The sequence below is a fragment of the Calliopsis andreniformis genome, chromosome 4 (assembly GCF_051401765.1).
Source record: "Calliopsis andreniformis isolate RMS-2024a chromosome 4, iyCalAndr_principal, whole genome shotgun sequence".
In the NCBI taxonomy this organism is placed as follows: Eukaryota; Metazoa; Arthropoda; class Insecta; order Hymenoptera; family Andrenidae; genus Calliopsis; species Calliopsis andreniformis.
The window spans coordinates 7,008,337-7,020,607 of NC_135065.1; the positions used below are offsets into that span (position 1 = coordinate 7,008,337).

General features: G+C 38.5%; 2 protein-coding genes and 2 long non-coding RNA genes across 8 annotated transcripts in view; 2 read left to right on the forward strand and 2 right to left on the reverse strand.

Annotated features, from left to right (window-relative positions):
• Sky (GTPase-activating protein skywalker) overlaps positions 1-4,699 on the reverse strand; it is a 46,502-nt gene extending 41,803 nt beyond the window's left edge. For all 4 annotated transcript variants that reach the window (XM_076375987.1, XM_076375985.1, XM_076375986.1 and 1 more), the window contains exon 1: positions 4,567-4,699. The gene's annotated coding sequence lies outside the window, so the exon portion shown is untranslated. The remainder of the gene's footprint in view (positions 1-4,566) is intronic.
• Positions 3,884-6,301, forward strand: LOC143177800 (uncharacterized). Its single transcript, XR_013001655.1, has 3 exons — positions 3,884-4,139; positions 4,428-5,830; positions 5,973-6,301. It is a non-coding gene; the product is annotated as an uncharacterized LOC143177800 (long non-coding RNA).
• A 1,782-nt stretch (positions 6,302-8,083) lies between these two features.
• On the reverse strand, positions 8,084-8,887 carry LOC143178259 (uncharacterized). The gene is made up of 3 exons (XR_013001750.1): positions 8,745-8,887; positions 8,396-8,654; positions 8,084-8,253 (listed from the first exon to the last, which is right to left on the reverse strand). It is a non-coding gene; the product is annotated as an uncharacterized LOC143178259 (long non-coding RNA).
• A 263-nt stretch (positions 8,888-9,150) lies between these two features.
• LOC143177994 (enoyl-CoA hydratase domain-containing protein 3, mitochondrial) lies at positions 9,151-10,910 on the forward strand. 2 transcript variants are annotated; one of them, XM_076376367.1, is made up of 6 exons: positions 9,151-9,279; positions 9,505-9,588; positions 9,689-9,862; positions 9,960-10,147; positions 10,293-10,453; positions 10,536-10,910. In XM_076376367.1, the coding sequence occupies exons 1-6, from the start codon at positions 9,238-9,240 to the stop codon at positions 10,763-10,765; spliced, it is 879 nt and encodes a 292-aa protein (XP_076232482.1). In that variant the 5' UTR covers positions 9,151-9,237; the 3' UTR covers positions 10,766-10,910. The 2 variants fall into 2 exon arrangements, with proteins under 2 accessions (XP_076232482.1, XP_076232483.1); XM_076376368.1 differs by lacking the exon at positions 9,151-9,279 and having other exon boundaries at positions 9,353-9,586.
• The last annotated feature ends 1,361 nt before the right edge of the window (positions 10,911-12,271 follow it).

A 12,271-nucleotide genomic window follows, 5' to 3' on the forward strand; every position in this document is an offset into this window, starting at 1 on the left:
ATCGTGGCCATCGTCACGCGAGATAATAACGATCTCCTGTGAACGATCTTGTTCAGAAAATCTCGAATATTCGACCCTTGCATTCTCACCAGCTCGATAAAATATTTCAACGAGACATATTACACGGTTCTACGCACGTGTAACGATTGAATATTATTACTTGCATCGGGAATGCGTTAATTTTTGAAGTTAGCGAGTAATTGTGGAATTCGAACGATGCGAATCGCTACGTAACCGACACATGCACGCCAAGTGGTGGGTGTAACGTTTCGCGAACGACACATGTTAACGATCATGTCGGGAGTCTCTGTGGTCTTTTATAATCCGGCTGCTACCGCGAACGCGTGTTCCATCTTCGTACAAATTTGCCTCGTACCGTCCACATGAATCAGATCTGAGGATTATTCGGCTATATTTTTCGTCAATTCAGTGCTGAGAACGATATTTCATCGGTTGTTCGTAACACTCGCTTTATACACTCATTTTTGGGAAGTCAGCCATGAATGGATAATACTTGGAATGGATTAATAAGCGGATATCGATCATGCATTTTCAGCTGAGGTGAAACATAATTCTAGTAAATTGTTTAAATCATCATTTAGGAAGTTGAACAGATCTAGAGAATTGTATGTTGAAAAAATTGCCACTCGGTCCTGGGTCAAGTGTAAATTGGGGAATAGTGTCACGTGAACTTGAGTAAAGTTGAATATAATTTAAATACATTATTTTGGAAGAGACTATTTAAGTAGCATATCTTTTTAGCTAAAAGTCATTTTGAAATAAGTATAATTTATTTGTATCTCTGAAATATTTATTATTCAAGTATTTGGTTATCAGATGAACTAACTTTTTTAGTTTGTGTTCCACTAGTAGAAACTACCTGAAATATTTCCTAAATAATACAACAGTTTAAGTGATACATTATGTGAAATAGTCATTCTTCGAAATTTCCCTCGATTCAGTTTAGAGGTATGTCTTGTCGAAAATAAAATTAGCTTTCAGGAAGGACGATCAAGCATGAATTCCCAATTTCGTCCATTCGTGCTTGTAACCCGTAATCGTGTCGTTGAGAGGTTATGGGATTAAGGGTCGACCCTCGGTGGAGCAAAAAAGGGTCCTGGCCTGGTAGAAAAACAATGACTACCCCATGTGTCGGCCATCGTTGATCGTCAACCATAGGGATCGAGAAAACACATTACAGTGGGCCCAAAAATACCTTAGAGTCCCAACAATCGCCATTTCGACCACTCGTAGGTCTGGAAAAAATTCTTCGTACACAATTTATGGCTACAGGAAAACTCAGAAATATACATTTTGTGTTTCGTCAGTGAATAGTAAATCTAGATCCTCGTGTTTGTGTGTATTATTGTCGAGGGTAGAGTTCCCTCGAGCAAGGGTCGCTGTATCCCAGGTAAACAAGAAATAATGGTAGGGATGGTCCACTTATTCCAGTTCTAACGGTACTGCATCGTGAATTTTCAAAAGTAATTCGCTAATAAACATAAACGTATTTCTTATTAGACATTCATCTAAGTTAAACTCGTATAACCGTAGGTTCGCCCATCTATGTTACAACTGGAACGCAGTAGTTCGAGGGTGAACCACGCGACTAACATTCGTGAGACAAATTATTCGGTAAGCTTGTTTCTTTTCCTGAGTCTATTTTTTCCATGAATTATGAGTGTATCTGTAGTTGTAAAGAAAAAGAGTAAGAGTGACACATCTCTAGTTTCGAGATACTGGTGTTTAATGTTTTGAATCTTAATTTTGTATCGTCAGTACGTCACTGTCAGAAATATAAATTTTACCTCGTAGCTTTCAATTAAGTTGTGAGTTTAATTTTGTTTTTGGAAATGTCACATATGTTTCCTTTCAAGACCAAGTCAAATTAGCATTTGTGTTAAAATGTAAGTTATTTTTTGTGCGTCGAGAAACCTAACCTGCCAAACGCCAGCGAAACTTCAGCGCGAGTGTCAAGGCTCGCGTCAGAAGAGAACGCGAAAACGGGAAAATGGTAATTCACTTAGGAAATCGTTTCACTGAAAAACGTGTTCCTCCGATGCGTTGATTTTTAGCTCGAGGTGTTCTACAGTAAAATCGAGCGAGCGGAGAAACGCCTCTGGTAACTTGCACGTTTAAGAATTTTGCCATCTGAAAATAGACTAATTGACTTATGTAATTCGGTGAACGTGGCCCGTCGAGCCTCGAACGCCCGAGGAACCGCGGCGAGCGACCACGATTATTGCTCTAGGGGAAATAGATATTTGATTTAACTTGCCGCAGATGAGTACGCGTATTCGCACCCGCGTGCCCTTATCGCGCGCGAAACACATTCGTCATCTGTCCTTGGTGAGGTCAGCATAACGTAGCGTGAGAAGGGAAGAGGTGACTCGCCTCGGAGCAACACGATCGCTCCATTTTCAGGTATTTGGAAACATTGCACAATGACCTTTGAGAACCGTTACACATTGTATTTCCCCGTTATAAACTTGAAATTTGGATATCAGAGAACTTGATACTGGAAATAAACTTTCAGAAAATTTTGGGGAGAGTAGTGAGCTTATAGCGTGTATGAGGCCATATTTTTTGAAAAGAATTCCATTGCTCAAATATTATACTTGTAAAGATGTCTGTCAGAAGCGAGAAAAGAAAAACTCGTTTTCTAGGAATAACGTTCGAGAAAATACTAGGGAAAGTAATGAACTTAGAATATGTATTATGTATGTAATTACTATATTATTTATTAAAAGTCTACAGAACGTGGATACAATGTTGATTTCTTGACTTGGGAGAGTTGGCTTCATTTTCTAATATTGATGACGAGTTTATAGCGTATAGGAGGTAATATTTGTTAATTTCTCTTCATTCCCATCCACTCCCTTCTCGTCAGCACACCTCTCAGAGTCTCACTCAGAGAAAATTCCAGAAAAGAGTAGACACAGAAATGAGCTTATAAAATGCATATACTTATGCATATACTTTAAATTCATTTTCCACTATGAAAGAGTTCAGTAGTCAAAGAAATAGAACTTCCCTATCATTTTCAAGTACCTCAATAAATTGCACAATAAACTTCTATAAAAACATTCATACTATATTTCCTTTCTATACACTCACAAGCTGTATCGCGAGTTGCAATAAATTCATACCTTGAATTCTGTTCAATAAAACTCGAACCCCATTTTCCCCTAGCCGAAAATGGCTAAAGAAAATTCCAGAAAGTACTAGAATCCTCACTAGCTTACATCCTATAATACTCAGTATACACATACATTCTATCTACCTACATATAAGCTTCAGCAAAAGCCTACATCTTTTTGACCCAAAAGAATCCACTTCCGGAGCAACAGGAGCGTAAAAAATGGCCCTATACATAGTCTTCGTCAGAGCAACACGTCTGCCCGAACTTCAAAACGATCGCCTCCGCTCGACTTAACCTTCGCCGAGATTTCAGCGATCTCGGTCGAGTGGCCGTTTCGATGGGAGGGTCCCACTCGGCGCCGTTCGACGTTTATTGCAAGGCTGTAAATCAGTCGGGCGAATATCCGCGAGTGTACGCCTGGTACATGGAGGAATTTCGTAGCTTTGAGCTTCAGGGCGACTCGCGCGTGCAACAGCCCCGTTCACAGCCGACTCTAGCTCGTGTGCCATGAGAAGTCCCATGGAACGCCTTAGGAACAATGCATTCCAGAGGACTTCTAATAGGACACGAATAGTACCAGCCATGTTCAACGAAAACCAGCAACACTGCAAGAGTCCGATTTTGCACTGAATAGAAAATGTATGCAGCACTGTGTTTCTGTCTATCTAGTGCAAAATCAGACTCTTGCAGTGTTGCTGTTTTTCGTTGAGCATGGCTAGTAGTAGTCGGCTGTGCCCAGTTTCGACGGAAGGCGAAATTGGTGCAGGGCGGAGCCTAGAGTTCTCTCGTTCCGGGTGGAAAAGCGCAGGCGACAGTACATGTCGCCATCCTCAGAGTGTGCCCTCACAGATCGATACTATTACGCGAGGGCGATCGGCTAAAGCAACCAGGATGAGAGAAAAACGACGTGACCGAGTGAACGCCTCCACGAGAAATAGCGATTCCCTAGCTGCAGTAGTTTAGGTTTAGGCTTCTCGCGACTTCGAAGGTTTCAGTGGTGAGTTAACAATCAAGAATGAATGAACGTATCTTGTGAATACTGAATCCTTGCAGACAACTTGATCTTTCCACAAAATTCTCTTCAGCAATTCTGTATTCAAAAGAAAGAATTCTAGGTTTAAATAATATAGGAACTTAGACCTGGAATAACAGCAAATGAATGTAATTGGGTACGGTTGTACACCCAGTAGCACGAATACCAAAAGGACACATTTGGTGATTTGTGCCTTTTAGGGTATCGCACACCAGTCGAGTGTCTCTAGCTGATTCTCGGTTTATTCTCTAGTTCTCGGCGAGGCACTGCACCGCGGGATCAGATGCACGCTGGGCAGCCAAGCGGTTCGTGGGGAGGCAAGGGTTCAGAGATGATGGAAATAGAGACAGAGTGAGGGGAAGAGGCAAACTGCGCTGATAAACGTATTTACCGCCAATCTAGGGACGTCCACAGTCCGGTCGGCGCGGCCCACCTCAGCTGTCGAACTGCCACGGCGAGGAGCCTCCTTTCTCGCCCTAGCGCGCAGCATGCAACACCTCTGCGATCCTCTGGGCCGGTCCACGGCACGTCATCGACAGGGTTTACTCGCAGGCGATCAGCGCGGACGCTTGTCAACACGCGGCTCAGAAGGGCGCGGAGATCAGGGTTGAAGGCACTGCTCTTCTTCACTCACGTACACGCACTTTCGCTTATCGACAGGCTGACCGTAGCGCGGATACCCGAGGATTCGTACGCGCGCGAAGCCCACTGCTATTGGCCACTGTCGATGCTTTGTCACGTATATGAATCGAGTTTCACGGTCCTCGGTGGCTACGCGTATCCGTCACCACGGGTGAGATATGGGAATAGCGTGGAGGTATCGGTACGAGCGGAATCGCTACAGAACGTCAGCTCGGCTTTGTACGAACGGCCGCGACACGTCCGCGTATCGCATTCCTTCAAGAACAACTGTGTGATTGCGACTTTCGGGTCCCTAAGTCCTCTGCTGGCGCCCTCTTGCGGTGAATTTGAACTGGGAGTGTGTGGTACGTAGAGGGGCGATGTATGGATCGTTTGGATGCGTTTCTATGAAGGGGAAGCGTTGGTTTTGCGGAGTGCCGCCAGGGGGCGAGGAATTGTGATTTATAGAAATGGTTCATGAATCTGAAAGGTGGTGGATTGTCCTATGGGGTTGAAGCGAAATATTGAGAAGGTATTAAGCTGTAATTGTCCCTTTAAAGTCACTCTTCAATTGTTATATAAATGCATGGACTTAGCATTGTAACAAAGTAGGTTTAAGATTAAGTAGAATTGAAAATATTTCTATAATACAAGTAATTTTAATCGTGAGATGCATGTTAGTTGAGTGATAGCGTTCCGCATGTTCGCGGGCCTTACGAAAAGTAAGGCCAGTTATCTGTGTTGGTCGGTTTATCTGTGTAACATCAATCAAAAAGACATAACTATCCTGCACGATCGCCGCGCTTCTCAGTCGCTCCTCAGATTTCGAAGGGTACGGATCGTGGAGGTTCTCAGTGCCTTCCTCTTTTACTTCCCCTACCCCTTCTCCATCCCTTAGTCCATGTCAGAGGCCTGTGAGTCATTGAGGGTACGTCACCCTTGACCAGTGGTCAGATCATACGTTGCGAGGTACAACATCCACCAAGGGACATCGTCAAGTGTATTTATTCAAGAATCTAATCATCTAATCATAGGTAAACTACACATGAAATCTTCAAAATTCAATTTAAAACAGAACTGTTCCGTAATTATTTTTAAAATTTCTTTTATTTGTTCTGTTCCTACTTCTTTCTCCTCTTTACTGAGACAATTCTTATCCTATATTTTTCTGTTTAGTGATTGGGCAAGGTACTCAGCATGTTGGTGCGACGGACAACCTGGATAGTATCAAACGATCTCTCCCAAGTTTCACCAAAGTTCCAGCCTTTATCTCTTCAATGACGGCTTCGATTAGAAAATCATCGCGATTCAACCAGGCTCTTCATCAAACTAATACGACAGTAGGAATGGAGACAGCTTTACTAACAATAGGCGTCATTAAGAAGATCATGACCACTTCCCGAATTTATGTGAAGTATTCTATAATAAATTTATAATAAATTTTCATACTTATTGTATATATCTCATTGTACATTATAATTGTATAAAGTCTTAATTATTTGCAAAAATATATATCACTTTAAAATAATAATCTGCGTTTACTGATTTATTAAACCATATATCTGATACGCTCCTCTATTTCCATCCCAAGGTATCTCTTTAGTAATTGAAAATTGGCATTCGCAGTCAATTTTCAAAAACTTCGAGATACCTCCTTTTATATCATGTTCTCCTGATACTTTAGTCGATTTTCGGGCAAACTCTAAGTTTCCTTTCACGCCAATTTTTGGAGTACCTCTTTGCCTATCATGTTCTCCTGATACTTTAGTCGATTTTCGGGCAAACTCTAAGTTTCCTTTCCCGTCAATTTTTGGAATACCTCTTTGCCTATCATGTTCTCCTGATACTTTAGTCGATTTTCGGGTAAACTCTAAGTTTCCTTTCCCACCAATTTTTGGTATACCTCTTTGCATATCATGTTCTCCTGATACTTTAGTCAATTTGCGGGCAAACTCTAAGTTTCCTTTCCCGCCAATTTTTGGTATACCTCTTTGCATATTATGTTCTCCTGATACTTTAGTCGATTTTCGGGCAAACTCTAAGTTTCCTTTCCCGCCAATTTTTGGAATACCTCTTTGCCTATCATGTTCTCCTGATACTTTAGTCGATTTTCGGGCAAACTCTAAGTTTCCTTTCCCGCCAATTTTTGGTATACCTCTTTGCCTATCATGTTCTCCTGATACTTTAGTCGATTTTCGGGCAAACTCTAAGTTTCCTTTCACGCCAATTTTTGGAATACCTCTTTGCCTATCATGTTCTCCTGATACTTTAGTCGATTTTCGGGCAAACTCTAAGTTTCCTTTCCCGCCAATTTTTGGAATACCTCTTTGCCTATCATGTTCTCCTGATACTTTAGTCGATTTTCGGGCAAACTCTAACTTTGGTTTCCCGCCAATTTTTGGAGTACCTCTTTGCCTATCATGTTCTCCTGATACTTTAGTCGATTTTCGGGCAAACTCTAAGTTTCCTTTCCCGCCAATTTTTGGAATACCTCTTTGCCTATCATGTTCTCCTGATACTTTAGTCGATTTTCGGGCAAACTCTAACTTTGGTTTCCCGCCAATTTTTGGAGTACCTCTTTGTCTATCATGTTCTCCTGATACTTTAGTCGATTTTGGGGCAAACTCTAACTTTGGTTTCCCGCCAATTTTTGGTATACCTCTTTGCATATCATGTTCTCCTGATACTTTAGTCGATTTTCGGGCAAACTCTAAGTTTCCTTTCCCGCCAATTTTTGGAATACCTCTTTGCATATCATGTTCTCCTGATACTTTAGTCGATTTTCGGGCAAACTCTAAGTTTCCTTTCCCGCCAATTTTTGGTATACCTCTTTGCATATCATGTTCTCCTGATACTTTAGTCGATTTTCGGGCAAACTCTAACTTTGGTTTCCCGCCAATTTTTGGTATACCTCTTTGCCTATCATGTTCTCCTGATACTTTAGTCGATTTTCGGGTAAACTCTAAGTTTCCTTTCCCACCAATTTTTGGTATACCTCTTTGCATATCATGTTCTCCTGATACTTTAGTCAATTTGCGGGCAAACTCTAAGTTTCCTTTCCCGCCAATTTTTGGTATACCTCTTTGCATATTATGTTCTCCTGATACTTTTCCTTATTTCCGCATATGAAAGTATCGAGAGAATACGTTATTAATTGTAAGGAGAGGTTTTGCTGAGATTTGGGATATTATAGAAGGATATTATAAAGGATTTATGATGGGTTAAATAAAACATGCGAATGCATATACGTTTTCTTACTACCTTTTTATTGTTGTCAAGTAAGACGATGTAGGTACATACTATACATGTGAATTTTTAAATTTATATTACCAGCCTAATCCAATCACGATGTTCTTCTAGTTGAAGTATGTAATGATGTGGCAGAGGTTGATTCTTCGAGCATCATCGTAGTCCTTTATCACATTACGTAGACCACCGGAGCTGCTTTTCTTGATGACTATACAGAAAGACACAGGAAGGTAGTTCCTTTATGAAAGACGGGAAAGGATTGCGAGCAAAAGAAACATAAGAAACTCCGAAAGCAGTTACGCAGCACGTTTGATTTAAATTAAACATTGAAGATATAAAGCTGAACTTACCTATGATGCGAGTTTGAAACGAAGACACTTGATTCTTTCGCTGGATGTTGTATCTTACGGCTGATCTGTCCACTGATCAAGGGTGGCGTACCATCAAAGACTCACGGGCCTTCGAGATGGATCAAGGGAGGGGAAAGTGTCCTAGGAACTAACAGAGAACCTCTACGATCCGTACCCTCCGAAATCTGCGGGGTGACTGAGGAGCGCACCTCTCACGAAGAGTATTTATTCCTTTTTGTTTTGGGGCAGCACTGGTAACCTGCGTAACAGAAGTTAATTTACGATATCACCACCAGTATTACCATACTGTGCACAGCGTTGTATAACGAGAATTATAATGCCTAAGTACCTTAATATTTTAGATGACTCCAAAGCGTTCTGCATTCCTGCCTCTTTGGCTGCCATTGAACGAATGACGACATAGGCCTTATCAGTGCGAGGTCAGGTATGAGTTGAAGTCAGCCCAGACAATGACGGAGGGATCACCAGAACGATCTGACCCATGCGAAGGCTCGAAAGCGACTGAGGAATTGTTAAGTAGCGGGGTGATTTTTTATACCTTCTTGATCGATATGCAAAAATGAGAAGGAACACGATCATTTCTGACTTTCAAATCTTTCCGCTAATATTTAATTTTAATTCCTGCCACTCGTGGTGCTGTCTACTTTTATCCGCATCGGTAACGTCGATAACAATATAATCATTATTTTGGATAACATTGTCGCGTGTCTATATTACCGACAACGGATATATATTATAGTTCTAGGAAATTAGGTTTTAAAGTACGAAAGGAATAATCGTTATAGATTGAAATAGTTTATATTAAACATATTTAGTACATCATGTTGAAGTTTGCGAGAAACGATATGTTCGTTTGTTCCCAGGTATCTGCTAAGATTATTATATATTTATTTGACACGCACAGTATGGTTTATATAACCTATAATTATAATACATTCTTTAATACAGAATTTGCACATAAAAATTTCATGTATATTTATTATTGATGTAGCAGAATTTTAGATGCTATTCATGTAAATGTATTGCTAATAGCGGTAGTGTATTTAATTTTGAAACAATTTCCCATTTATTGTATGTCAATATTATAGGTGAGACAACATGTTGCAAAGACATTTTCAACAGACAGAATATTAGAAAGAAAGGAACATCTGGAAGTCCAGGAGAATAATGGTGTAAGATAGTTTCTTTACCATGTTTCTAGTTTATAATACATTGCATATATGTTTAATTACTCTGTATTAATTATTAATTTGATCTGACTTTTCTAATTAGGTGAAAACAATAATCTTGAATGATCCACAAACATGTAATTCTTTATCTTTGAATATGTTGAAGTCTCTACTTGTAAATATCAAAAAGGATGAATATAATAAAGATGTTAGGTCTATTGTACTTAAATCTATGCCAGGAAATATATTCTCTGCTGGACATAATCTAAAAGAACTGGTTCGTTAATAGACCCAAACTGCAAAAATAATAGAGGTCCATTGAATTTATAAATGTCACATTCGTCACAGAAAAATGATTGGCTTGCATCATTTAGAGTGCTAAAAATGGGAGACTACACAAGGAAATCTTTGAAACATGTGCAGAATTGATGCAAGAAATTATTAAGAGTCCAGTTCCTGTAATTGCTGCTGTGGATGGTTTAGCTGCTGCAGCAGGTTGCCAGTTAGTAGCTGCATGTGACATTGCCATTTGTACAGAAAAAAGCTCATTTTCTACACCTGGGTAAATTTATTTACTTTTTATAATATAAATTTATCTTTGTTCATTATTATATAAGCTACATATCTGTGATACTATACATTCTTAGTATTACTTTTCTTTAGTGATACAATATTCTCAATATTAAACATATACAATTATTTTTTAGGGCCAATTTTGGGATATTTTGTTCAACACCAGGTATTCCTTTAGTTCGAAATGTGCCTAGAAAAACGGCTGCATACATGCTCTTCACAGGCTTTAGTATTACTGGAAAAGAAGCATATGAAGTAGGTCTTGTAAGCAAAGTAGTCCCAAATGACAAGCTAGGTAAGCTCCAATGAAAATGAATAAAATTATAAATGTTAAAGCACTATATAAAAGCATAACAAATTTTCTGTCCAATAATTAGAGGAAGAAGTTCAAAAAATCACGACAGCCATAAGCTCTAAAAGTCGTTCAGTTGTACACCATGGAAAAACATTTTTATATGAGCAAATGGATTATGATATGTCCACTGCATACTTATTGGGAACTGAAAAGATGCTTCAAAATTTAAAAATGAAAGATGCTCAAGAAGGAATCGACAGTTTCACAGAAAAGAGGAAGCCTGTTTGGAAGCACACCTATCAAAAGTATTAACATACCGATTATGAAATGTGTAATACACTTCCATTGAATAAGTTGTTGTTATAATTTTTATATGATCTTTATCATGTTATGATTTTTTTTATACTATCCTAAGTAATTAACATTTTGTATACACATTTTTATTATTAATAAATGAAATTAGTAAACAATAATGGTGAATATTTATTGTGTAACCCTATTGAGCGTTGAAATTGTTTATTTATTGCAAAAACCGCAAATGAAAAATTCTTGGGGGCACCGGTCCATAATGATACGGCCCTTAAGGAAAGTTGTTAGCGACAGCTTCGACATCTAGCGGCGATCCACGAACTAACGTTTTAGGTAAGACCCGTGTCATCGGGGGCTAGTGCCCCTATAGATAAAATTTTAAAAATTATTAACAAACAATGTTACTATAGAAAATAGCTTAGAATATTAAATAAATCAATAAATTACATTAAATAATTCAATTCTTGCAGTGAATGTATTAAAAATAATGCAGTATTACTCATCTTAAGTTTATTAATTACTTTTGCTATTACTAACTTATTTATTTATTAATTTACGACCAATTTGATGATGTAGAATTATTATAGGGATATTATACATCATTATTCAATGATAAAGGTTTATGGGAATTGTTTATTTAGTGAAAAAACAGCATTTGCATATTTTTGGGGGCACCGGGCCCTGATGTTACGGCCCTTAAGAAAAGTTACTCGCGACAGCTTCGACATCTAGCGGTGATCCGCGAACTAACATTCTAAGTAAGGATCGTGTCATTGGAAACCAGTGCCCCTTTGAATATTTTCTATTTATTAAAAACCAATTAACAAACACTATTATTATGAAAAACAGCTCAAAATATTATCTCAATCTATAAATTATATTAAATAATTGAATAGCTGCAGTGAAAGTATTAAAAATAATGATATATTTCATTATGTAGTTAAGCATTGTATTATTTAGATATGTTCGCTGCACGAATTCAATTATTTAATGTAGTTTGTAAATTGTGATTATACTTTAAACTATTTTTCGTATTAACACTCAGGCGTTAGTGGTTCTTTATTATTTTAGAAAATATTATTTAAAGGGGCACCGATTCCCAATGACACGATCCTTACTTAGAATGTTAGTTCGCGGATCACCGCTAGATGTCGAAGCTGTCGCGAGTAACTTTTCTTAAGGGCCGTATCATCAGGGCCCGGTGCCCCCAAGAATTTTCAAATACTGTTTTTTCAATAAATAAACAATTCCCAGGACTTTTATCATTGAATAATGATGTGTAATATCCCTATATTAATTCTACATCATCAAATTGGCCGTAAATTAGGAAATAAATAAGTTAGTAATAGCAAAAGTAATTAATAAACATAAGATGAGTAATACTGCATTATTTTTAATACAATCACTAAACGAATTCAATTACGTAATGTAATTTATTGATTGAGCTAATATTTTAAGCTATTTTCCATAATAATAGCGTTTATTAATGGGTTTTTAAAGAATTCAATA